This window comes from Lutjanus erythropterus, chromosome 18 (assembly GCF_056507025.1).
Source record: "Lutjanus erythropterus isolate fLutEry1 chromosome 18, fLutEry1.hap2, whole genome shotgun sequence".
Classification (NCBI taxonomy): Eukaryota; Metazoa; Chordata; class Actinopteri; order Lutjaniformes; family Lutjanidae; genus Lutjanus; species Lutjanus erythropterus.
In genome coordinates this window covers 15,521,150-15,549,149 of record NC_139334.1, presented here as the reverse complement: position 1 = coordinate 15,549,149, position 28,000 = coordinate 15,521,150, and the positions used below count along the sequence as shown (strand labels likewise).

General features: G+C 38.5%; 1 protein-coding gene across 2 annotated transcripts; it reads left to right on the top strand.

Annotated features, from left to right (window-relative positions):
* Window positions 1-9: 9 nt before the first annotated feature.
* wdr25 (WD repeat domain 25) lies at window positions 10-27,393 on the top strand. Of its 2 annotated transcripts, none has more exons than XM_084743067.1 (7): window positions 10-160; window positions 2,262-3,014; window positions 9,688-9,835; window positions 21,237-21,367; window positions 23,477-23,647; window positions 25,303-25,443; window positions 26,985-27,393. In XM_084743067.1, the coding sequence occupies exons 2-7, from the start codon at window positions 2,277-2,279 to the stop codon at window positions 27,204-27,206; spliced, it is 1,551 nt and encodes a 516-aa protein (XP_084599193.1). In that variant the 5' UTR covers window positions 10-160; window positions 2,262-2,276; the 3' UTR covers window positions 27,207-27,393. The 2 variants fall into 2 exon arrangements, with proteins under 2 accessions (XP_084599193.1, XP_084599194.1); XM_084743068.1 differs by having other exon boundaries at window positions 67-132.
* The last annotated feature ends 607 nt before the right edge of the window (window positions 27,394-28,000 follow it).

The window sequence follows — 28,000 nt, the reverse complement described above, 5'->3', positions numbered from 1 at the left end:
GTAGCCTGTGACCGAAGTGGACAAATCGAAACATGATTTTATACTGAAAGTCTGCTGTAGCGTAAATAATTTTGCGGGATTTGTGGCAGTTTCCACGTTCAGAAGTCGGATATTGATGGTTTAAAGTTGCAGGTATAATAGTGAAAGGCGGATTTACCGGGTAACGTTATCTTTTCTTTGTATGCTATGTTAGGCTTTGAGTCAGAAATGATACTAACACACGTGCCACTGTGGCTTTGCTCTGTCTGAAGGAAGTAGCTAGCTAAGTTCTCTTAGCTAGCAATATTACTCTCTTTCTGTTTTGGCTATGTGTTGATTGATAGAATGACTTAGGTTAAGCTATAAGGACATTTACCTGCGTAACTTAAGGTGACTGTTTCTTTCAGTTGCTTTAGGCTGCTAACTAATTACCTGTTCAACAGCCTCCATATCACCTAACCTTTAACTTTTTATGATTGTGCTCCACATGTTATCTGATATATGTGTTTAATATGTAGACCATTACTTCTTTAAATGTTTCATAATGCTTTCAGAGAATATGCAATATGTTAGTGTGGAAATAAAGCTTTTATTGGGGGAGAAAAATGCATTTACTATTGTTGGTATAAGCAAAAACTTTTATGGTTTTTTTTTTTATTTTGGATAAAATTAATCAATTGATCGTAAATTTTTAACAATGATCGGTTAAGGAAAGTGCTCACAATTTGCAACCCTAGGTTGAACCAATTGTCACAATCTCTGAGGCATATTTTCTATACATTAGATTTTTTTGTAAATGTCCTTTGAATTGATGAATTGCTCTCAGGTGAATATCTGTGATATGGATGAGATTCTGTGGTCCAACAGACAGGATTGTCAGGAGGTTTATAAAGACTGCACTTTATACTGCACTCTGTGTACAGCTGTGCTTTATGGATGTTTGTTATGTTTAGATGTCTAATTTTGTTTTTTATTTTTTTCCCTTGTGCTTCTCAGTGCTGAAAAACAGTCTTTTCTGTACTAAAATGACATTTTCCATCAATAAATTATAGTATAAACAGTAAAGGCATAATTGTGAATCCTGTCTAATCTCTTGCAATCAACCTCCCACATATAGTGATGTGTAACTATGTATTGAAATTGATGCCATACTGAAAAATGGCAGCCTTGTGCATTTTCAACCATTGTCATTAAACCTTAGCCATAGTTAAATTATATCAGAAAATACTTACAGAGTACACTGTTATATTGACAACATGGCTAAGCCTTCTGACTCTCTTGACTTGTCACTGATGACACTGACGTGTTCATTGACGTATTTGCTTTTGACTAAGGATTCTGAACAAATTATGGGCTTTGTATTATATAGTACTGTTTGTTTTGAGAAATACTGTTTTACAGATGTTAAGGAGGTTTTCAGAAATGTACCAAAACACATGAAAAAAGCTTTAAACTTAGCTACGTTGATGCTAAAGGATGTAACTCGAAAATGAAGCTCCTGCTCCTGTGTTGTAGTTCACTCCCAGTGTACCTGGCTGGTGCATTATATCCCTCTCTCTGTCTCCTGTAGGGTAGTGGGAACATGATCTGGAAAAAACACTTACCACTAGAACAATGGAACACTGTAATGTCACATTTAAATTACTTATAAAAAATGTGTTCGATATAAACTTATACAGATGAAGACCATATATATAACTTCACGGAAGCTGGCTAAAATGATTCCTGATAGGTGAGCCTTGTGTTGGCGTGGCTGTGGAAAGACAATTTTTGGAAGGAGTCCAGAATATTTGTTTAATATTAAATGTGAATGTTTCACAATGCCCAGAAGTGTATTTGTTTGGAGTTAAAGAGGGTGGATTGAAATCTACAGTAGTACAAAGAAATTAATGGAATGTGCAGCCTCGGCTCTGCAGGGGTCTCATAGAGATAATGGTTTAGATGGACCATGGACATGCTTTGATTGTTCAAGATATAAAGCCAGTACAATGTATTGAATCTAGAAAGGTGTCAAAAAGTTTTGTTGATGCAATGTTCTCCTAAGCAAGTAAAGCAAATATTTATTTATGTTCATGGTTTCATGGTTTTGTCTGTTTTGGATTTGTGTTGTTTGTAACTGCTCTTTTCTTTTTCTTATTTTGTAAGCAAAATGTTAAAAAAGTGCAAAGTCAGAATGCTAAATTTAGGTGCAGAAATCCAAGCAACCACTAGGTGTCACCATTGTGCTTTTAATGTATTATTACCACTGACATCTAACCTGTTGTCACTTTATTTTCTATTAGAGTCATCATGTGGAGATGTTGTCATTAGTGGCCTACGAGGATTCAGAATCAGAGGATGATTCACTCAGTCAAACGGAGGAGGGGGCACCAGCCTCTGTCCGAACTGAATCTTGTGAACAAAAAGAAGAGGATGTCAGGGTGTGTAATTCCTCTGAGGTGACACCGGGCCCTCACAGCTTCACACCTGACCCTGACAGATCAATATTGGAATATCATGGAAGTGTCTCAGAAGGAAGCAGTTCTTCACAACACCCATATTCACAGCCACAGACCTGGTTTGACTGGGATAAAAATTGTTGCAGCAATACTGCAACACAACATTTTAGAGATACTACAGCTCCTCTGGGTTTACATGCAACTCGGGGGAAGATCTCACTACTGCAGACTCTACCTCACTTGCCGCAAAGCTCGGGTGATGGGTTGAAACCAGCAAAAAGACATCACACTGTCCCATCTGGTGTCAGACCGTACATACCCAAGAGACAGAGACTTGCCACTTCAGTAGAGACAGTCGACCCAAAGTACCCAGCAGAGCAAGTCGCAGGGAATCGGACCAGAGAAAGCCAAATTCTCTCAGAAGTGTCGGCGAGAGTGACGCCGTATCTTGCTCACAAGCGCGGCGCTGCAGGGGTACCAAGGAGGCTTCTGATGAGCCTGGGAGGCCACCAGGGCCCAGTCAACACAGTGCAGTGGTGTCCTGTGCCTCATCTCAGTCATCTGCTGCTGTCTGCCTCCATGGACAAGACTTTCAAGGTATGATTGCTACAATAAGACTCACTGACTCCCAGAAATGATGCACAGTGATACTAATTTTTGAACGCTACGAAATCAACAAAGGAGGGATTCATTGTCTCTGTAGCATAATCTTCCAACAATGTAGGCTTTCATAATTCTTATTTTATTTAAACTGACTATAACACTTTATTTGAAGGTGTGTGCAAGAATGTCACTGCACTGTCATAACCATGGCATGACACCTGTATTGAACATAAAGGTGCTTCATGAATGTTTATGACTGTTGTTATTAAGTGTCATTTGGTCAAATATGTACATTTTAGTGCATAATTGACATTGTTTTTGACACCTTTATTATGTCAACTTGAAATTAATTAAGCCAATGATGTCTTTGTTATGTCAGCTTGACATTAACCAAGACCACATAACCTGTCAATGAAACTGTTCAGCTTTATGTTATGACATTACATTACACTGTCATATGTGGCTGGTTTTGACACTGGCTGTAATGAGACCATTATAAGAGTTTCATGAATGTTTTCCTTCACCTCAAGTAAAGTTGTACCATGTGATCTTGACATAAGTATGTTGTTAAATATTATGAGGCCAGTTTGATGATGAAGTACAGTACCAAAAGGATTTAGCTCACAGCGTGATCTGATGCTAGCTGCTAGCTAGTTTTCTCATTGCCAAAGTAGGCTAACTGCCTGTCAGCTCATAATAAATGATAACCGTCTGTCGAAACCAACCACATATGGAAGCATAATATACTATTAAAACATGAAGTTAAACAGTTTCTTTAAGTTTTATGATGTCAAGTTGTTATGGCAAAGACATTGACAAGTTATGTTTCCATGTTCATGGCAGGTTTCAGACTGTACAAAAAGATGAGAAGACTCATAATTTCAAGGCAAATGGCTTCAATAGAGATTTACCTTTTCAGTGAAATGATCTATGATCTATTGTTGAGATAATTTACTTTTCTTCTTTAGATAAACTCTGATCTTTGTGTTTTAGAAACTCAAACTTTGAAAACTTCTGCATTTCAAAATTTGTTCACAGTGAGCAAATATATAATGATTTCTCATTATATGGGTGTTTGAGAATTAAATGATTGCAACTGAAAATATTAAAGTATTATCCTTATTCATTTTCACTTTGATGTATTTACTCAACAATTTTTGAAATACATTTTTTTCTAAGACTCTTAGATTAAAGTTCTTTTAAGAAGAAAAGTAAATCATCTCAAAGAAATATTATAGCTTAGTAAATATTTTTTTAGTTTATTTTAAAATGTAAGAGTTTGAATTTGATTCAAAACTTAAAAATGCAGTGCGTTGAAATCATGAGTTTTCTCAACTCTTTTTTTTTTTTTTTTTACAGTGGATGATGACATGGTTATGACAGAGTAGATGTGAGAGTCTTATGCACACCCCATTCAAATACGGTGTTGCCAAATTGACTGCAAATCAAGTTTTAATTATCCCTTCAACGTTTTTCCAGGTCATTAAATTTGTCTTTCTGAATCTGACTGCTCTATATATATGGTCGTCTAGAACAGGTTTTTTTTTTTTTTGCTATCGGAAGAAAATCCATTTGTCAGCATAGTTTCAGGCAGGTACTGACGCGCATCAGGCAGGTCTAAGGGGATAATGACTCACCTGACATTCAGTGTAATTGGCACAGCGTAACAGGCAGTGAGATAATATCTGCCCTGCTGCCTCAGTTTATAGATGTACCACAAACCACTTTCTTTAGAATCATATCTGTCACTGTCGGTTGAATGTATGTCAAGACCCGTGGGATTTCCTACCTCTTTCTTTCTCATTCTCTTTCTCTCTTTCTGACTCCCCTCCTCCCCCTCCTTTTCTGTATCTCACACCAGGAAACAATCCCTTATTTCCCTATTGTAAAGGTCAAGTCATGCAGGTGTCTGCCAGTGGCTAAATATTTCCATCCCAGTGCGAAACCACGTACCCCACCTATATATCCTAAGAGGACTCTGAATAATTAATAATTTAAATATGCATGAGACCATTTGCATAATCATACAAGTGCAGCAGTATGGCAGCCTCCTCTTTTGGCACCTGGAAAGGGCGGCTTGGAACAGATGGTGGAGAGGAGGGGAGGAGAAGACTTGGTTGTTTGTATGCAAGGATTTCTCTTCTCAGTCTGTGAAACCAAGAGATAGAGGAGCATAATGAAATACCCTTACTTATCTGTGCACATGTCTGCTGAGCCATTTTGCTCAATTTCAATGTATGATTTTCAACCGGGTTTTTTTTTTCCCCAGAATGGCAGGATTATGAGATCATATGGAGATTTTATTCTCCAGTTAATTAAAATTTATAACAATTCCTTGACTTAAGAAGATGACATATATAAATGGTTTAAAATGGTAAGAGCTAAGGTTTATTTAATCAAAATGATAAATATTTTAAAGTAATCTGTTTTTTCCATAGAAAAGCAGATGTACCTTTCCTTTACCTTTCATTTCATGTTTAGTGAGTGGCAGAAAATAGAATTATTGTTGCAGTTATTTATTGCAGCAATAGAACTTGTGTAATAATAATTTTTTATGTCATCAAAAACATTTTTTGACTGGCAGGTGTTCATTAAGATTGCATAATGACCCAAAATAATAAACTGCAAGTAACCATAGCAATAATACTAATACATATTAATGAATAATGTAAATAAACTAAACTACCTCATATTACTTTACTGCAGGTTCATGGTTCAGCACAAGCTCTGCTTGTACGTCTAAGTTATAGAATTCTTGGGCTTGTTCTAAGGTAATGAATACACAATTATATAATAATATATAATCCAGTAGTATTATATATATACATATTATTCTGAATTGGACCATTCTGCAGATTGAGTACTTTTACTTTTGGTAATTTTAGATTGATGCTTTTGTACTTGTACTTTAGTAAGATATTTAATGCAGGACCTTTATCTGTAATTTGTATTACATTCCTACACTGTGCTAGTACTACTTAAGTAAAGGATCTGAGTTCTTCCTCCACCACTGTCAGGGTATCCTAATATACTGGCACACATGTGAAAATGTCACTCTGTTAATGTGATGTTGTTTATTTCTTGTTTTAATGGCTTCTCGACATACATTACTGCTCACTTATCGACATACTGTACAGCTATATTGATTATGTCTTTCAGCACTCTGACAGCAGATGTTCTTTCCTCTTACCTATGTGAAGACAGAGAGGGGACACACTCTATGAAGGTTTAACACTTTCCTCTTTGTGCTTTGTGTCTCTTCACCAACACCCTTCAGGCTTCCTCCTTCTCCTCCTCCTCCTCCTCCATCCTGTCTGTCAGCTCCTCAGAGGCAGAGACTCAGACTATTATTATTCCAGCCTGTTTGCAGCTGTTGTCACCATGGCTACGGCAGGTGTAAGGCAGCAGTTTTAAGTTGATAACACGAATACCAATTTAGTTTTAATTACCGAGAGTCATTTAGGAAGCAGATTACCCCAATGAGTCATCTGCAAGGATCTGCTCTGCATGTCTGTTAAGTGGCCGGTGAAATTAAAGGGGATGCAAATAAACAAGCGCTCATTTTCACCCATGCTGAGGCATTGTACGAGATTATTGCTATTGTGTGTGCATTGAATAGTGTTGTTATGGTGAATATCATTAGTGCTGTCATGCATTGGAAACGGGGCTTAAGAAACACGCCACTTTGTCAGACTTGTTATAGAGAAAAGTCTGTGTGGAGTTGAATGTTTTGTGACTATCACTTGCTGTTTAACAGATTTTCATGTTGCCTTGAGATGGCAGTGTTTCCCTAACCCTAAAATCATACAGAGGAACAGCATATCATGTTGCACAATGAGCAAGAATATTTGTAATAAATGGTTTGCTTCAATATTTAGCTTTTCGCAATTAACAGTGCAACTGTCTGGTATATTTCTTTTCACCCTGGAGGCATCTCTGGCATTCTGTTTGTTAAACCACCGCCTGCCGGATTGATATGTCACTCTACCCTCGTCCATCGTTCTCCCCCTTCTGTCTGTGTCCTGCGGGAGCTGTGGTACAGAACTTCTCAATGTGTTTCTTATGCTGTATGAAGGAGTCATCTTTAATAATGAAACACAGAGGGAGAGGCAGAGAGAGAGATCTGGCAGTGTGCCACAGATCTTCAAAGTTCCTCTGTGGCCCTGTCAATGCCGGGGAAGCAAAAAGTACTTCATCATTAGTGCAATGTACCTCACCTCAATGGGCACCAGACTGGGCCACCCACTGGATCTCAGGCTGGGCTTCTGGGGAGATTCAGTTTTTTCTTTTTGACACGTCTGGGAGAAAATCACACTCTTCATCAACAGGACATGTGATGAAAAGCATGTCACAATATTGACCAGCTTGTGTGCCAAGTGATCTTGAAGCACAGTGCAAAAACACAAACAAAGCCAAAATCAACAATAGAACAATCTGGCAGATCAACAACTCATTCATAAATCACTGTTGGGTTTTTTAGGTCTCAGTATTCGCACCTTGACATCACATTTCAAACCAGCAAGCATTCAGAGAGTGTAGCCATGGCAGTCACAACTATCAGCACGCAGCTAGGTGCTTTTTCTCCCCTGCACTGTCTGTAATCAGCGAAACCTCTGACAATATGAAACCATTAAAGCCATTAGACCCCCTGAGGAATTGATATACAGGCACACTCAAAGGTAATTAGTTTGATTAATTAATTATAAAGGTTGTTTTTGCTTTTAAATCTGGCAAACAAACCTGATTTGTATACGTATTATGCCAATCTATCCAGCGGCACTTTCTAATTTCATTTTGTTTCATAACAATTGAATTTGGACGAGGAAGGCTTAGATGATATCTTTGTCAGCTTTGAAAAAGAGACAGACATTCACAGTCACAATTCTCATTCACACAGGAAAGATTTTCAAGTCCAGAAGACACATTACATTCATCATTTGCAAATGCATGGCAGAAAAACTTTGTTTCCTCTTTTCAGTGGGAGACAGCAGTGGCCACCAGAGCAGGCCTGGACAGTTTGATTCTCAGTAAACGGCCTTGAAATCTTGTACAGAGCATGCAGGTCCTTTCCTCTTGTTTGTTTGAAGTGCACTGTGTCAGTGCCGTCTGATGTTGCCTCTTTTTCACCGCTTCTCTCTGTCATGTTCATTTCATCTGGTGTTTGTTTGAGGTGTAAAGGCTGCAGGGGTCAGCATCAACTTTTAACCTGTTAGGACACCTACACTACGTTTTTTCTTTCATTTCTTTTGCATGTCAGTGATGTGATGAGTCAAAGCAACATACAAAGACTGAGCACAAATTACTGCCTATAACTTTTTCTCAATTTGACAATTTGACGAGCTGATTTCAGCTTATTAAATGTGAGTATTTTCTGATTTCTTAACTCCTCTGTGATAGTTAGCTGAATATCTTTGGGCTGTAGGCAAAAAAAAGACATGAGGACATCACCTTGGGCTATGGGAAACAATGATTGACATTTTTCACCATTTTCTGTAATTTTATGGACCAAATAACAAATCGAGTAATAGAGAAGATATTCGACAGATTACTCGACAATGAAAATAATTGTTAGCTGCAGCCCTATTACTAGGTTTGAAGATAATATAGTCTTCATACTTCACTCATTGTTCAAACTTCTAAAAAAAATGAAAAATGTGGGCTTGTATGAGATTTAAAAAAATCTATTTGTCATTAGTTTGACTGATATTGCAGTTGCAATGATATGATTTGTAGGCCAAGACATCTTTGCATTAAAACAATATTTAATTTAATTGTTTTTTTGTTTGTCTCTCTCTCTGTCTCTGTCTCTTTGTCTCTCTCTGTTTTTTTTTTCCTTTTTGGCAAACTTTTCATCTCCTGAGATTAGAAATTTGCATTAAGCCATGTTGCCTTTTTGATAGAATTTGGATTAACTGCTCAGCTCTAGATAAAACTAAAATATTCTATTCCTCCTACAACCCACTTAAGGACCTGTGTTGGTTCCTGGACCTCAGTCGGAAAACCACTATTTTATAGCAAATAGATTCTCAGCAGTGGTGGTACTCAAAAAAAAAAAGAGTCAAATAAATACACTTAAAACATAATCAGAATGTGACAAAATTTCAAATGAAAAAACTTGAGATTGCTTTCCTGTAATATTTTTGTAACGTATTATAACAACCTGCTACATGTTTAGGTTCATGCATGTGGCACCATCCATGATTAGTTATGAGCTAAACTGTGTAATGGCAAGCTAGAAATAAAATGAGGAGACTGAAAGTGAATGTACATGTGTGTAAAGGGCTGCCCTTTGCATTGTATGAGAACTGTGTGGAAGAGTTTAAGTGCCAGTTCTCTTGCAGTGTGGCTGACAAAAGTCAACAATAGGTTATCTTGTTATTAGGGATAAACCTGCCTCCTGCATGAACTGTCCATAGCAGAAAAGGGTAAGCCTCCATCACTATATTTTATCCTATAATTTAATGGTGGTACTTAGGGAGCCTAATGTTTCTGAGGTGGTACACGGTGTGGTTTGAGAAACGCTGTTTTAACACATATGGTGTATTTTATACAGTCCATATATAAAAGCTTAATTCCAGAACTGTGCACAGTCAGTAAAATGACTTTGTCGCTGCAGTCTTGGTGTATTTGCGACTTTGGCTTGATGCAATGTGCCCATGTCTGGCAGGTGTGGGATGGAGCAGAGAGCGGGCGATGCCTGAGGGTTTACACCTGCCATTCGGGAGCCGTGCGTGATGCCAGTTGGACCCCCTGTGGGCGACACCTTCTCACTGGCTCATTTGACAACTCGGCTGTGATCACAGACGTAGAGACAGGTGAGCAGCAGCAACATTTCTTTCTGTATGTCAGACACACATGTATGTCACATAACAAACCACACAAAGGTGCAGTAAACTAGAATAACCATATTAAGGAATACTGCATCACATTTACTTGATAAGAGTTTGGTCTGAGATGCTTTTTAACAAACTTTTTTTTGTCAAGCCTATTGCTAGTGTCATGGGAAAACAAAACTTTATGGAAGTTTTACTTTACTACTTTTTTTTTTTTTTTTACATTGAAATTTAAAGTCGGCATGATAATTTATATGGGGAGTGACTTTAAATCTCTCCTTAACTCTCTGTAGTCGTGACCCATTTCAGGGCCAACCTTCGAAATTCGCATTTCTCTAGCAAATAAATCATAACTGGCCAGCTATCCCATTCTAAACACTCCTCCAAGTTCAGCAAAGAAATGCTGCTTTTTAATGTCCATTTAATTTAACACTATTTTTAGAATGTTTTCAACACGTCACTTTGCAAAGTAAAGTGTTGAAAATATTCTAAACATAGCGTACACTTTAACTGATACTCTTACTCCCTTTAGGTTTGTAGTATCCTAAAATCCACTTAGGTCCAGACACTTTTAAACTGTGACATAATCAATTGCAGTGACATTTTTTCGCTGTAAAGACCTGAAAATCTGCAGTGACACTATAGTCTCATTTAGGGAGGAGGTCGATCCTCTAAATGAGATTCTATGGAGGTCACACATCCGCTTCAATGAAGATCGTCATGGGACAACACTTTCTCTTTCTTTCACTTTCTCTCTGTAATCTCTTAGGGCTGGATCGAGTAGTTTGAAGCTCGCATATGGTAGTTTCTAACTTGTGTGATTTCCAATGACCCTTGTTGTCAAGTCCAGAAATCAAAATTTAAAAAAGCAAGATAGATGTAATCATATCCAAGCATGTGAAAAAAAACAATGTGTTTCATTTATTAGTGTTAAGCCTTTAAAAACAATATTTTCACTGCAGTCTAAAATTGCTCTCCTGCGCACAAAGGGAGGCACGCATCTGTATTACCAGGTTGATGAACCTGACAAGTCTAATAAAAAATGCTAATTCATTTGATACAATGAATCACTTTATTCATATTGTGGATTTTGTTTAAGGAATTTGGTACAGTCCTGATATCTCTCGCACACACATACACATCACATCACACACGTCACACACAGATGTATTTGTACAGCACACGCTTCTGAAGAATACAGCCTGCTGGCTCATTGTGTTTGCTGTCTCTTATGTGTGATCATACACCACTTTCAAGGTGACATTTACAGCTCGCCAATAATTTGGTTTGCTCCAGAAATCCTTTGCTTTCCAGCTGAATGTACATTTAACAAGCATGATAGAAAAGATGAGAACAACTCATCCAGCCAATGTACAACAGGGAGACTGCTTAATCTTTGGCTAACTAATTTCTTTCATCTGAGACATTTCATGACTTTCTGCAACGCTTAAATAAAAATGTTGGGTATTCATAGAAAAAAACTTAGATTTGTGCTTGAATTGAACAGATTGAAGATTATCAATTCCTGTATGTATATGTATATATAGATATATATAGGGAAAGAGCTCAAAGAGGCTCAACTGAATAAGCCAACATACAATAGACATTGTTTTGAAGCCCCTGTGGCAACTACATCTCTTGGGTCAACACATTGCTCTGATGACTTGCTGCCGTTTGCACTTCCCCTCTCAGCATGTCTGTCAATACTGCCAATAAAGCCTACGGATAATAGCTTGGCCAGCCCATTAAACACACAGGCAGCTCCGGGAAGGGGATCAATAATGGATACATCACCACAGGAGCAGCCACCATGACCTTACACTGGAACGTCATAAACCACAACCATAAACAAACAAATGTTTATTTTGGTCTAATACTTTAGTAGCCACCGGCAGCACTGCTCAGCACTGTAGGATGTCCTCGCGGGTTCAAACTAACAGCTTTGAAGTAATGTCAGACATCCCAAGAGCCCTTGAACATCAATCCTGCAACACTCTTTCTATTTTTGATGATAATTTATTATTCCTTTTATTTTCTTACTGATATTATTATTTAGTTGTACGAAAATGGAATAATGTGTATTGTTTCTGAGGATGTGGGTGTACAGGTGTGTGCTGACACTACAGAGCAATAAGCATGCATTCATATTGCAGCAAGAGATGAAGAAAATGTAATTTAGTTGCATATTAATATGGGAGTTGGGAATTCCAGCCCAGTTTCTGCACAATTGTAGTGCGACTGATTGCATTACAGCTAAGACCTCTGCTCTGACACTTTAAAACTAATCATACAGTATTCAAGCAGTGAAAAGAACACAGAGGCCGAGCTGCATACATAATTCACCTCATCGTTAGCAACTTGGTAAGATATTTACATTTCTGCCACATATGACTCATAACGGGGCTGGCATAATCATGACAGTGATATCTGAAATACTAATGAAGCTCCTAACATTCATGCAGTATGTGTTAGAGAGATGGTATGGATTATTTGATGTGGGGTCATATGATGTAGGGCTGAACAATTCATTGAAATTTTATAGAAATAACAATATGGTCTACTGCAATTTTCAAATCATTAAATACTGTTGTACTGCAGAGATGTCCTATACATCACTTTTTAATCATTTTACAATGTTTTTCAAAAGGAGAATAATAACATAAACATGATTATTCCCTCTAATAGTGCAAATCACATTGGAGTTCCAATATCTGTCAAAATAATAGCCCCTAGTACCAGCTAAGCAAAGCACTGCTGTGGACAGGGTCAGCAACAAAAAGTTAGTCAAGTGTATGGTACATAATATTTTTACCCATTTACTTTGCCATAAGACAGCCTTATGCGATGGAAAACTGCTGTTATATAAGCCAAATATCACTGTTCCCCAACCCACCAAACTCCAGAGGCAAAATCAGCTGTTTTACCTCTCAGAGCTCGAGAGTTGCTGGTCTGCTGTAGAAGCGATATTTGGCTCATATAACTGTGATTTCCCATCACAAAAGGCTGCCTGACTTTAAGGTAAACCAGTGAAATACAACCCGAATACTAGGGGTGCAACGGATCAAAAAAAATTCACGGTTCAGATCGTATCACGGTTTTGAGTCACGGATCGGATAATTTTTCGGATCAGCAAAAAAAAAAAAAAAAAAGTGGAGGGATTAGAGTTAAATTATTTTAAAAATGCACTTGTCTTTCATCTTTCTCTGTCTGTAATTATCGCCATAGTTATGTAATGTAATAATGATAATGGTAATAATATTAAAAACTTCAAACTTGCACTGCAACTCTGCTTTGAGATTTCGGGTATTATAACTTATACAAAAGTAACAGTGACAGTAAAACTATGATGCTCACATGTGGTCCGCGGATCACATGCGTGCCGAACCGTAGAGGGTGATCCGTACGGGACATGGGTCAGCTGCGATCCGTTGCACCCCTACCGAATACCAAAAAAGTTGGGATGCTGTGTAGAGCATAAATAAAACATAATGCTCTCTGACATGTATTCAATTGAATACGGTACAAAAACAATGTTTAAACTGACACATTTTGTTTTGTTTTTTTGTAACTGTGCACTCATTCTGAATTTAATGTCTGGACCTTGATTAAAAAAACTCTGAAAAGGTAGTATGATGATTAGGTATGACCTCATGAATGGGGTGAAAACTAGAAAACTATGTTTGCAAATAGTCCAACAGTTTAAGAATGTTTCTCAACACAAAAAACTGCTAGGGATTCAGGGATTTCACCATCTGCGGTACATAATATCATTAAAAGATTCAGAGAATCCAGACAAATCTCTGCATGTAGGAGGCTAGGCTAAAAACCAGCATTGAATGCCTGTGACCTTGGAACCCTCAGATGGCACAGCATTAAAAAAAAAAAAACTACATGGGCTCAAGATAGTATGGAGGCATGTTAGTGCCCATGGCATGGATAACTGCCACATCTGTGAAGGCCCCATTAATGCTGAAAGGTACATACAGGTTTTGAAGAAACATATGCTGCCATCCAGACAACATCCCAGCATATTTCAGCAAGACAATGCCAAGACACATGCTGATGTGTCCACAGCAGTTCATTGCTTAGCTTTTGTGCTGGTACTCCTCTTAGCTTCTCTTAAATGTGGGGCAAACCAACTGGCATCTACTGTAGCTGATACACTGACTATCAGTAAGTACCTCATACAGCCCCTCATCAAATAATCCAAACTATCCCTTTAACACTAGATCTACCCAGAGTGATGGGATACTGAGGGAGCTGAGTGTTTGCCACGTCAGACTGTAATCAGGATGAATGTGATCTTTATGCTCTTCACAGTAATGCAGAGCCTCTTAACTTTAACAAGGCAGGCAGCTGGGCCTATTCTGTCCAATTGAGCTCTCTTTGGAGATGTGTGCAGGCCCCTTTTTAATGATCAGTGAGAGTCTCGTAGGACACCTGACCCCCTATTTCACCACAGCATAACCTAACCAAATGCTGCACCAATTGCTATGTTTACAGAGAAATGGAATTATAGAGGAGCCTGCACATTCAGAATGGTGTGTGGGCCCATTTTCCTTAGCCATCTTTGCCGTTGTTCCTGTGTCCAATTTAATTTGTACAATCTTATATCCACTCCCAGTGGGCCGCAGACAGGCTGTCACAGCTGAATAGCAATAGTAGAGCAGGAGAGGAGGATATAGGGAGGGAGAGCAGGTTAAGAGGCATAACACAGAAAGAGAAAGGTGGAGAAGAGGTAGAATGCAAGAGAAAGAAATGAAAAGAAGCAGAATAAATTCAGAGAAAGAGAAACTGAGAGAGCAGGAGTTGGTGAGTGGAATAAATGAATTTCATCTGGAGGGCATTAGTGTGAAGTGGCAGCTGTTGTCCAGCGCTTTCACGGCTGTCCTTGGAAAAGCTGATTGGTGGAGGAAAATATGCCCATATACCCACGGGCTGCTACAGGTTGATGTGTCAGTTCGTGTGTGTGTATGCAGAACTTGAGTTCTCCGCCCAAATCCCTTCAGGCGCTGGCAGAAACGAGATTGTCCTTGCTTTCCAAAAACCAGTAATACACAAAGACTGTGCTACTACTGGAGTGGGTTTGTGCATGGCCTTTCCACCTCGCTCTGGCTTTGCAGAATCATATCTAATGAATGTAGCTAAAGGCTCCAACAATAGTTAAGTTGTGTGATATTGCAGTGCATTATTTTTTAAAGAATGAGCAGCAAGCTACACACATTCTTAGAAATAAAGACATTAACTAGAACCATAAAGGGTTTTTTGACTTGTGGAACCTTTGACAAACCTTTTCTTCAAAAAAGCGTTCTTCAGGAGCAAAGAGTTAGTAGAACCTCAGTCCTCCAGGACGAATCCTTCTGTCCAAAGTCCATCCATCCATTCATACCTGCTTATCCCTCAGAGTCTGGCAGGGGCCTGGAGCTGATCCCAGCTGACATTGTGCAAGAGGCCAGCTACACCCAGTCAATCACTTGGCTGACAGATAGACACAGACAACCATTCACACTCACAGTCACACCTACAGGCAATTTGAGGCTGTGCCAGTAGTGTAAAAGCAAAATAATGAGTCACATCAGGGGGTTGAGTCTTTGGGTCATCCCACAGAAAATTGTTTGTTTTAAAACGTACTGCATCAGTACATATCTGAGCCAATCATACAAATCATATGGGAAGTATTCATTCTTCTTCCCAGCAAATTCACATGCACTTGTCCAAAAAAATGTAAGCATTTTTACTAGCTTTTTGTCTGTGCAACCAAGGTTTCTACCTCAATATCCTGAAGTGGGATGAACTTTTACTGTTGTTACATTTTTTTGGGGAAAAAGGTCTTTGCATATTTAATAACAGCCCAGTTGCTCCAAGATAAAGTCATTTTAACTTTAAGGAACTAAAAAATTATAGACCTATACTTAGTTATCTTCTATGTAACATTTTAATTATTTACCAGGAAAACATATTTTCTCTTTTGGGAAATTTGTCTCCAAACCAAATCTTAACCTAGTTTGGCATTTATGAGAATGATCCAAGAGTTTGAATTTTGTACCAACTGATCCATTTAAGATGATGCTAGCAGCATGTTTTTGTGTTTTTCCTTAGATATTTTTCATATCACCTTGTTAGTACGTCATTGACATGTTCAGGGAGGTAACTGCACACCAGGAGACAATGCATGTAGCAGCACACACAGAAGCCTTTTGCTCCACAATGCTGCCAGCAAAAATATATGCATATTGACCTACTTAGAATGCTTCACTCTACAGTGGTAACCTGCTGGTTAACACAGGTTTTACCTGTTATTTGATAGAAAAAAACAACTGATGATTATCTTAAAAAGAAATTAAAGTTCTGATTATTTTGTGGTGGCCATTACCTTTACAACCTACTGTAGTACATATGAAGTAAGATTCACTGAGAACAGTAAAAGACATGAGTAGATTTATATCATATACAGTATATGCTACTGTGATGATAGGATTAAAAAAGCATCCAAGAAGAGGTGGGATGTTTACAGAAGTCGGCGCATTTGGTCTTTTGGAGCTGCTTAATACTTAAATCTATTTTTACTTTTTGAGGGTCCCACCTCCTTGTCCCATTTAGGAATGATGCTTCATACCCAAATGAATATCTGCAGGATACTAAGTGTAGTTTGCAACACTTAAGTCATCAGCAGCCCTTGATGGGAAACAAGAGTGATAAAGTGACAAAAATCCAAGTATGCAGACTTCATACTCTCCTTTTATGCATATCAAGGCTATACAAGATAATTGAAACAGATTCAAGCTTTAACTATATATGCTATTGCAATACATAAACACACCCTAAATATAGACTTCACTTTGTGTAGGAGGTTAGTCATGTCTGCACGTGCATGCCATGGCAATATGTAATAATTTCATATACTGAAGGCTTGATGCTGCCACACTGTTTTTTTCCTTTGATTTCAGTTGAGCTTTGAAGGGTCATTCTTGACCTTGCAAGCAGCCTGACTAAAAAAATTTGAACATAAGGTCCCCTTTCTTTGTGTTTCTAATGCTTTCAACTAGGGATGCCACAGTGAAGAAATTTTTACACCGGTTAATAAACTTGGACATTTCACAAGAAAGGATATGTGTAATGATGTAACGTTAGAGTTCTTGCTTTGATCTTTAACGTTAGATCTTTAGACCTTCCCCTTACTTTGAACAAATTGAATGCTTAGAGGGTTGGTTTCATTATTAAGTTTCAAGTTGCCAGGTCTATCAAACATCCCCCACACTGACCTTAACAACTGTACTTGATAAGTTGAAAAGTAACACTGCCAAGGCTAGGAGTGTCACAATTTCAATATCTAATTGAAAGAATCAGAATGAGCTTTCTATTTCTTGGATTTTTAGTTTTTATTAGTTTCTGAATGGCTTGCTGCATGCCATATATATATATATTATTATTTCTGACATACAGTAACACAAGGCACATTTTTTATACTATAAAGGAAGTCCAGTACAAAAATCCAGGAGGAAAAAACAACAAGATAGAGAAAACATGTCATGCATTTATCTTCATACAGGCTCACATGACCACAGAGCAAATTCATGTTCATTCAGACCTGTCTTCCATTTAATTGAAGCCCAGGATCAGTCCCAGGGAGATACTCCTCCTGATTATTCTACCAAGCATACATTTATAGTACATTTGAAGATGCTATTTCCATCATTGCATTAACCCAGGGGTCTGCAACCTACGATTACGATTAAAAGAAACATTTTTTGTCAAAAAGGGCAGGAAACATCCTTACATTTAAGAAGCTGGAACAAGCAAATGTTCAACAGTTTTGCTTGATAAGAGACTAAAATTGTCATTTATCAAATTTTTGGCAACAAATTTTCCTTTGATGGACCAATCAATGATTTACATTTCAACAATAATTGCAGCAGCTCTACACCTAAGACCCAATTTTGGACTTTTACTCATGTGATAACTGGTGGCTGTTTCTGTAAAGCTAAATTTCAATAGTTTTTGCTACTTGTGTCTCTCACGTCGAAAATCTTTAAAACTAAATCTTAAAACTCACTGTACAGTGTCAGAAGGAAGCACATTAAATTCTAATGAAGATGAATTTAATAAATTATCATTCAGTTAATTTAAGATTCTTTTCCAAAAATATTTTGTGGATATGGTTTGTTACAACTAAGTAATGTGCTTTGTCACACCTCTGTAATGTCGCACCCTGCTTTGGTGGCTCCGATAATGAGGCAGAATATCCATTTCATCCCATCTTCCCTCTGCTCTAAGGGGCTCACCCCCACCATCCCTATCATCCCTAATGTCCTCCTCGGCACTGCAGTCATCCACTGTGTGTGTCAGCTCCACAGCACGATCACAGTTCTTTCTTTCAGGACTACAAAGTAAACTATCGTGAGGGAGGGACAGATCATTGCAGCCTTCCCTTATCTCCCCTCTCAAGCAGGCTAATTAATCTTGCTTAATTAAAACATGACGAGGCCCTATTTATTATGAGGAGAATGTTGATTTCTCATTGTCTTGCCAAACATGAGTTTTAAATCTCGATGACAGATCTTCTCCGTATCGCCATGGGTAAGCCAATTAAGTGGAAAGCATGAGCCCGATGAAATTGCCTGTTAAAACTTTGGATCAATGCAATTGAAATTTGGGAGCACGCTAGTCCACCATTAAGTGGAAGAAAGTCCATTTCTTCTGCAGTTTATTAGCCATGACTCACTCACCCTCCTAAAAAAAGACTGGGTAGGAATGTCCTGGAACAAGTGTGTAATGAAGTGCATTTTTGTTGTGGGCTAACTGCCTAGGACTGTTTTGGATGGGGTCTTTGTTGTTTGTTCGATGAATTAATGAGGAGCCGCTGAACCCTGAGGTGTTCTACTTTGCATAGCCTTTGACAGAGCTGCTGGCTCATAGTCTGGCTCGGTTCCTCACATAGCCTTCTTCATCGTTTTCCCAAGAAACTAATTTTTGGTTGCACCCTGTCAGGCTTAATTATATTTAAGCCCCTCAGTGTTTTTGTTTTTGTTTTTAAGTATGACATTTTTTAATTGATTTAGATAAAGCTGCCTCTAGCCAAAACAGCGTTTTATATTCTGGTTTCTCTCTACATCTACCATGTCTTTGTTAGCTTGGATCATCTTGAGTGATATTTAAATCAAGCATGCTCTTAGAAATAAGGGTTTGAAAAGGGCTCTTCCTGAACGTTCTACCCAGAACCATTTGCTTTGGAAAAAAACTTTTTTCAAGAAAGGGTTTGTAACAGGTTCTTTGTAATGGTTCCATTAAGTACTAAATAATCCTTTTTGGAGGGATCATTGAAATTCTTGAAGAACTCTTTCATCAAGGGTTCTTTGTACCATAATATAAAAGGGTTCTCAGTAGAACCCTCAGGGTGGGTTCTTGATAAAACCCAATCGAATATAAAAGGGTTCTTGAGTTGTAATAAAACCCCTGGAATATAAAAGGGTTTGCAAAAGAATCCCCTGAGTGGGTTCTTGTTAGCACCCTTAAAAGATAGGAAAGGTTCTGGATAGAACCCCCAGAGAGTGTTTTTGCGTAGAATGGTTACATCCTAGAAGGGTTCTCTGTAGAAACATCATAGGGGGTTCTGGGTGAAACCTTTCACAGATGGCTCTAGATATAATCCTTTTTGTTGGGTTCTAGATTGAACTCTTGAGGGTACCCTCCCACCAAATAAGCTTTGGTTCTTGAAGCGGTTCTGTCCAAGATCCTTGGAAACTCAGAGCTATCTAGTGAACGAGCCCACCAGCAGTTTTGAGTGGAACCATCGTGATCAGGGATGTTCTCAACAGAGGCCTGTCCAGTCAGCCACCATCATTAAAATGAGTTGGAGACAGACAGTTCGGTTGTTGGACTGTTCAGGCGCATCCAGTGATAAAAATAGAAGTTTCCTTTCATCACAAGAAGCTCTTCGTGGTCCTCTGTGACATTACGTGAATTTTTTTTTTTTAGTGACAGAAAGACATGCGATCAAAAACTGATGGATGTAGCCTGTAAACAAGCTTACACCCTGCGTCTGACCTGAGATGATCACAGCTTGAGGCTTCTCATCCTGCTACTTTAAGATCATCCCTTCATGATTTTCAGAAAGTGCACCGAGTTGGGAACACTATCTTTGGCAGCAACTTAACAGCAAGATTTACTGGATCTTTTATCACTGAGCTTGTTTTCGAATCACTGTTTATAAGCAAAGGCGACGGCACAATTTAATTACACACAATCTTTACTGCACAGGAATCTAATGGCCGCCTCACAAGGAGGATTGGATCCTTGCAGTGCAGTGAATTTACATCTCAGAGGAAATGTAGTTGAAATTTATGTTGTGTTTAGTGTAGTCTTGGCAACTGAGAAAGAAAAAATATCTAATCAAACAGTACAGTTTGTCTTAATGCATCGGTTTAATAGTATGAACCTTTTTATTATTTTGAAGTATATTGTAAGTGAAATACACTTTCTGCTAGATCGCTGTATTTTGAACCCATACATCAAATAAGCTTAACAACACTTACAAACTCATTAACGCATAGTGCATTGGTTTGTTCAGACAGATGTGTGCAGCAGAAGGAGGGATACTCTCTGGGCAGAGAATAAACTGCGGTAAGGTGATTGCTTTGCCAGCCTTGGCGACTCAGGGAAATGTTGAAGCCCAGAGAGGACAGAAACCAGCCAGGGGTCAGAGTTGAGCTGGAAACGAGTTTCTTAGAGCTGAGTAGGCAACATACTCACTGCCTGCACTCACAAATTCGAATATCAAGGTCATTTATTTGTCATCTGCCTCTTCATGCCACACACACACACACACACACACACACACACACACACACAGAACATGCATACAGATAATTAATAGAATGTAATATGATAAAATACATACATGTACATACATATATACACCCAGGTAGTAATTTTGTCATGCATTTTGTAAATTTATTCCAGGTTGAATGTAAGCAGTAGAAACAAGAAAGGATGATAATATGGTTGACATTTTAACATTAAAAACCCGTCATCTGGGAAACAGACAGCGTTTAAGTACCAGACATCATCACTGTAAAGTGAGTTTCCACCTTGTTGTTGGAAGTTATTTGATTAGAGTTTGATGAGAAAAATAAGTATATTTTATGCTCTGTAAGTATTGAAAGTAATTACATTTAGTATATGAGAATAAAATGTTGCAAATTGCTAAATATAATTTAAGAATCTCAGCTTTTAGCACAAAATATATTAAACATATCTAATTTCCATAGTTGCTTGTATTCCAAGAGTTCACTCTTGACCGAAGATGTTAAGATTTATGATTTCAGGAGAAAGCGTTAAACTTGTTCTTTTATCTGGTACTCCCTCTTATTTCTTCTCTCTGCAGGGCAGCAGGTGGTGAAATTGGACAACCAGTTCAAGGTGATGTGTGTGGTCCTGCATCCCAGGAATCCAGAGGTGTTCCTGTGCGGAGGTTACAGTTCAGTCGTCAAGGCCTGGGACTCTCGCAGCTGCAAGGTCAAACTTATTAACCTCCTTAAAGTAGATTTATCATTTTTATTGACTCCAGTTCACCAACTAGTGTTTGACCTTTTTTAATAAATCTAAGGCACATGCTCCTTATACACTTCTCCCTCCTACACACACCCATACTGCTACAAACAAGGTACTAGTCAACGCAGTGACCCATTCTATATTTCACTGAAAGGATAATATTGCAGCATGCACAGAAGTAACACTAAAGATTATCTCACTAATTGTTCAAAGCAAATTTTAATTTCATTCAAGGCACATAAATCATTCCTGTGAAGCTGCAACCTAATATTGCTATTAAGCTTAATGGACTGTTTTATATGATAATCCTATTCACTTCCTCAGAATATGAGTGCTCACATGGAATTTTTTTTCCCCCCGCAGTGAACTGACTCATTTCCCTGCAGGGTCTCAGATTTAATACAGTGGGGATTGCCTCTGACAGTAGGTGCCAATGTGAGTTGAAGAGTGAGTGTAGACCAGTCCTCAGCAAATAGGTAGTTAATGCTGTAGCGTCCCAGCTGCCTGTCAGTCTGAGCCCTGGGCTGTTTGTTTCTTGCTCCGGGGTGAAATTACCCCACTAGATAAAAGGGCCGAGAGACCCACAGGCACAACATTAACCCATTAAGGCTCAAGTCCTCAAGCCTCAAGTTTCCCAACGGACTCATGAGGTTGAACATGCAGGTCATACATGCAGCATGAGATTTCTCCACCGTGTTATGTTAAAACTCACTGATAAGAACAAGAGTTTAAAGTAAAGGAGGAATATATATATATATATATATATATATATATATATATATATATATATATATATATATATATATATATATATATATATATATATATACATATATACATATATACAAAAATATAACAGGTATAAAAATCGAACTGTGTAAAAGACAGACAGATTTAACACTCACACATGCACACACCTGGAGGGGATAACAGTTAACTGAAACAATGAAAATAGTTGCAAATTGATGTTATGTCAACTGACTAATTGATTAATTGACTAAGTGTTGCAACTGAGTTTCACTCAGATACTAATGACAAACTGTTAGTGCTGGGTTCTCTAAGGGGTATTTTGTCGCTATAGATTAAGTTCTGGAATAATCTTACCCGAATTAATTCTGTTTTGGTCTCATAATAAGACAGATTTTTCATGTAATTTTCCATGTCCATTTCCATGTAAATAAGTAATTATTGCTAAAAGTCTAATCATAAATATAAATGCAGCTGATAATGAAGTCATTTGTAAAAAATAAATTAATTAAATGTTTATATCATGATAAATAAATTAATTAATCTGAAACCTTTTCACTGCCCTAAACAGCCTCATTTACTCATCAATTGTCCTTAATCGCTTATCCTTGTTTGGGGGGGGCTGCAGCCTATCCTGGCTGACAGTGGGCGAGAGGCGGGGTACACCTCGGACGTGTTGCTAGTTCACGCTCACATTCACACATATGGGCAATGTAGAGTCACAATTAACCTTCATGTCTTTGGAGTGTGGGAGGAAGCTGGAGTACCTGGAGAGAACCCATGCAGACACAAGGAGAACATGCAAACTCCACACAGAAAGGTCTTGCCGCACAAACTCCTCAGCCCCCACAGTCAGCTGGGGGATTTGAACTCAGGACCTTCTTGCTGTGAGGCAACAGTGCTAACCACTGCACCACCATGTGTTTTTTTATTTTATTAAATGTCAGTAAATGTATAATATGTCATTGTAGGATACTGCCTTACCTTAATACATTAGTGTTACAGTATTGGACACACTGTGTGACTGACAATATGTCTTTATAGACAAGGACTACTGACAAACTAGTCATTGTCTTGTCATCTTGCCTTAAGGGCAGAGGTCCAGATGTTCCCCTCCTTCCTGTTAATTGCTCTGCTGAGCTGAACAATATGTTCTCAAACAAGAAAAGTGTTGTGTTGTAAAATTGCTGTAAAATGGATGGCTTTTACAGTAACTCTAATTAAACTAAATGTACTAAATGTGGTTTAAATAACTATTTGAAAATTTCCCACTACTGTGACTGAAGAGCATTTCTCTGCTGTGTATGTGTGTGTGCGTGCATGCAGGTGGTGAAGGTGTACAAAGCAGGGATCCAGCAGACCTTGGACATCCTGTTTCTGAGAGGTGGTGTGGACTTCATAACAAGCTCTGACTGCGTGAGCAGAGACTCTGCGGACCGCACCCTCATCGCCTGGGACTACCAGACCGCAGCCAAGGTCTCCAACCAGATCTACCACGTAAGAAAATCTGTGTGCAAATGAGGAAAAAATAGCCCCTGAATAAATATAGCTCTGAATGGCAGATGATGTTAAAATTATCAGCTAAAAGGCATAAAAGCAGTTTGAATTTTAGTAAGTGAGTCACATTTACCATTTAAAGTAATATTCCTGGAAACGTGTGAACCTCCTGATGTGCAGCAGGTTGGTAATGAGGTACGTAGAACTGGCATGTTTTGACAGTTACATGGTGGTGGAGGAAAGGTGCGCTTGACTGTGCCACCTATTTTAAAAATGTGATTTTAATAAGGTTGTTGCTTTTTGTATTGAATAAATTCTCATCCCTGAATCAGTGTTTCTGTATGTTGGAGTCTCAGGAGTCTTGTAAATTCTTCATACTACTCTTAATATGTAAGAAAGGATGGACTCAGTAACAGGAACAGTGTACAATGCTGTAATATACAATCTAATATGACCATAGTAGATTGATTGTGTTGTGCTGCAACAATTAAGTCAAGTCAGTTTATTTATATAGCACAGGTTAAAAACAACTTGCAGTTGAGTAAAGTGCTTTACACAGTTAAAAAAAGAAAACAAAATAACAAAGAAACATTAAGACCCATATTGGCATACATAGAACACATTAGAAAGCCAGAGAAAAGCAAGTGGGTATTTAGCATGGACTTAGAGCATTTAATAGTGAGGCAGATCGAACTATAGAAAAATCACCGTCAAATTTATGCTTCAAACAACTATGGGTGGGAAGCAGTAGCTTATCTGATGATTGAGGTGTTGTAGGCAGACTGTAGGGCTGTAACAGACTGCAGAGACAAACTGGAACTTAACCATGCAAAGCTTTAAAAACAAAAAGGCATGCCGCGACATTTTAAAACATACAAAATACAACATATATAAATGCAGGGTCAAATAAAATGTGTAGTTTGCCTTAACCAGAGCATGGTCCTAGGTCATAAATTCCTTTTTTAACAGTATCAGGGCAGCCAAAAATTTTAATTTCCGTTTTCAGTTGGAGGTACAGCTGTGTGTTGTCAGCGTAACAGTCATATGAAACGCTGCGTTTCTTCATAATGTGGCTTAAGAGTAACGTGTAGAAAGAAAAGAAAATATAGCTAAGCACCGATCCCGCAGTGGCGGACAATGACGATCCACGAAAGGAAACTGAAAAGATCCTTAATGGAAGGAGGTGAAGCACTGTAGTGAGATGTGGTGGTATACAGTGTGAAAAGAGGCACTTAGGTCTGACAGCATTAATATTGCAGTCAACTACTTTGATAATCAACCAACCAGCCAATAAATTTAGGTTGTGGACAAAACAAGATATTTAAGGATGTCATCTTGGGCTTAAGACAAATGGTCAGTGTCATTTTTCACCACATTCTGACATTTTATGGACCAAACATCTAATTGATTAATCAAGAAGATAATCAACAGATAATTCTGTAATGAAAATAATTGTTAATTGCAATTCTAGATTGCGTTCTATTATGAAGCGTTTGTTTCTTTGTCCACCTGCTCCGTGTCTGAACATTTGACTTTTTCAAAATAATGGTCTAGTTGACATGCAGCCTGACTTCATGGCTAGTAACAGCAAGAAAAGGTCAAATAATGAATTCATTTCCCATCTGCATTTTTCCCTCCACTCATTTGGCTACCAGGAGCGGTACACGTGCCCGAGCCTGGCTCTCCACCCACTGGAGGAGTCCTTTGTTGCCCAGACCAATGGGAACTACATGGCAGTGTTCTCCTCTCAGCAGCCCTATAGAATGAACAAGAGGCGGCGATACGAAGGACACAAGGTCAGTAACTACTGTGGCCTCGAGGGTGGGTCGGGGGTACGCATGCCTGATCAATACAGAATGTACACTCACACAAACAACTTCAGCAACATCATACATTCACACAAAACTGTGGAAAGGCAGAAGAATAGACCTATACACACAGATGAAACAGTCATCGTAACCAACACAGCACGTAGTTGACATGTGGATCCGTAGCCTGCAGTATTTCCTCTATAGCCCCCTCCCCCCTAAACAAACACACCAAGTACAATACAATATTTCCATTGAGGGACACAAACTGAGCTTAATATGACTGTCAAATATTACTGAAATCATGCTGAACTGATACTGCGGCATTTTGTTTGTCGATTCAAAAGAAATCCATAAACAAACTGGTACCTCGCGTTCCAGGAGCTATTTTTTTCCATTGTTGGCGGCCTTGAGGTGCGAAATACAACGTAATTTCCAATCAACAGAGCAGACCAGAACATGCCAGAAAACACAAATACATTTCACTTCTGAACCTTTTTTCTTGTTTTCTTTGTTAGAAGTGTTTGCTTCAAAGTTGAATGTATAATAGAGTACAGTATGTGTTAGCAAGCCGTCAGTGTATCAATAAATAAAGCATAAATACTGTATATATGCTTTGACTGATACGTGACTGATTCATGACTGATGACTGTTGCTTTAATACCTTAAGGCAACGGCCATCAGTCATCTTTTGATGATGAGTGTGATCAAAATACTTTCAAACAAAGAAGAGGTTCAGATCTTTTTAGTCCAACTCAAAATGATTCTTGTAAACTAACCGCCTGTCCTCACTGGTCCTGAAGATATCCCTTCCAAATGAGTTTCACAGGGCTGGTTCTGTGCCAAAACTATCTGAAACTAATATGAGGCTTCTGCATTCTGAGTTAGATAAATCAAGAAATTACCCTTTTTACACATATTCAGTGCACACTACACATGGGCACGTGAGTATTGTGTTAAATCCAAAGCTATTGTTTTAATCTCTGCGATCAACAGACATGGGGAACCACTTGCAAAACCGTTGCATCTTTAAATGCAGGAAAGGATGTTGCATTTATTTCTACATAGACTGCTCAGGATTTAATTTGTCAGTTAAATATTAAATTGTGTCTGTGAGCACCCACCCGTTTGTGTTTAGTTTTTTTTTTTTTTTTTTTTTTTCAATGGCCCTGAATCAAACAACCAATCAGGGTTGGCTAGCACATAAATAGCCAATCAGAGCAAAACCAAGAAGAATGAGTGTTCATGTAAGGCACATCATTTGGTTGGAGGGTCTTAGCGGAGTGACATGAGGCAACATATTCTTTATTGCAGCTTTAATGATGTAATGTTATATTGCCCTATCAGTATAGGATATGGATTTGTGATATAGTATCACAAGCATGATTTTCTAACATTTACGTCACATAAGTCTATAATCAGCTGGATAGCAGTACGGTTATTATGCTGACATCATACTATGCTGGTGTTAACGTGATTTTTGGTGGAATGTTAATGCATCAGGACTAACCCGTTTATCCTCGTTCCAGGTGGAGGGATATGCAGTACAGTGTGAGTTCTCTCTGGACGGAACTATCCTGGCCTCAGGAAGCTCCACTGGCTCCGCTCACTTCTACGATTACCACAACGCTCGTTCTCTGCACACCCTGCACGCCCACAGCCAGCCCTGCCTGTGTGTGTCCCAGCACCCCGTCCTGCCTGCCACCGTGGCCACATGCGACTGGGCTGGTGAGATCAAGGTCTGGCACTGAAGACTGTGAATCAACAAGCAAATATACAGACTTAAAACTTACAAGAAGTAGCAGGCTGGCCCAGGGAGGACTATATTAAACTGAAAACTCGTGCAGAACCATTTTTTAAGACTTTATCTCCCTTAATCTCTTGGCATAAGATGATACGCACTTGCCAAATAAATGCTGGAAGTCAGCTCATCTACTATCTACTGCCTTCATATTGTTTTAAAAACCACCCACGTCTTCTCAATTCCCATCGATATGAGCAACAACTGTTACTACTGTGTCAGTCTCACTGTAAGCGTGTTATTCATATTTGACCCATCTCACATTGTTTGAACATCTTGAAATCAAGGAAAGTTACAAAGAAAGTTTCATTACAATTCAAAGAGTGAAATATTGTTACAAGTTTTATCTAAAGTGGTAGGCGGTGGGAAATGTCTAGCTGCACACATGCGACTTTAATGTTTTTATAGTCAGCTTTTCACTCCAAAAACAGCTAGGGACTTCATCACCATCATCATGTTCTTGAAGTTTTTGTCAAAACAAAAAGAAAAGGAAAAAAAATCTCTTTGGGCATTTTCTAATCAGTGGTGTTTTTCATTCCACATTCTGCATACACATCACTTTCCTCTATGCCTTTTTTGTTCTCGCTGGCTCTGATATGACATTTCCTTTCACACTGACAGCTTAGAGCATCACAGAGAGACAACCAGAGAACTAAAAAAATATGCAGACATCTGTCAAAACATTGCCAGGTTCTTCCAAAATCCTGCCAGTCAACAAGAGAGCGGTGAAGTGCACACAGATGC

Excerpts from the sequence above, each read along its gene's own strand:
- wdr25 (XM_084743067.1), top strand. The coding sequence starts at position 2,277 with ATGTTGTCATTAGTGGCCTACGAGGATTCAGAATCAGAGGATGATTCA. Across the intron at positions 23,648-25,302 it reads TCTCCAACCAGATCTACCAC|GAGCGGTACACGTGCCCGAG; the intron begins GTAAGAAAATCT and ends TTTGGCTACCAG. Across the intron at positions 25,444-26,984 it reads GGCGATACGAAGGACACAAG|GTGGAGGGATATGCAGTACA; the intron begins GTCAGTAACTAC and ends TCCTCGTTCCAG.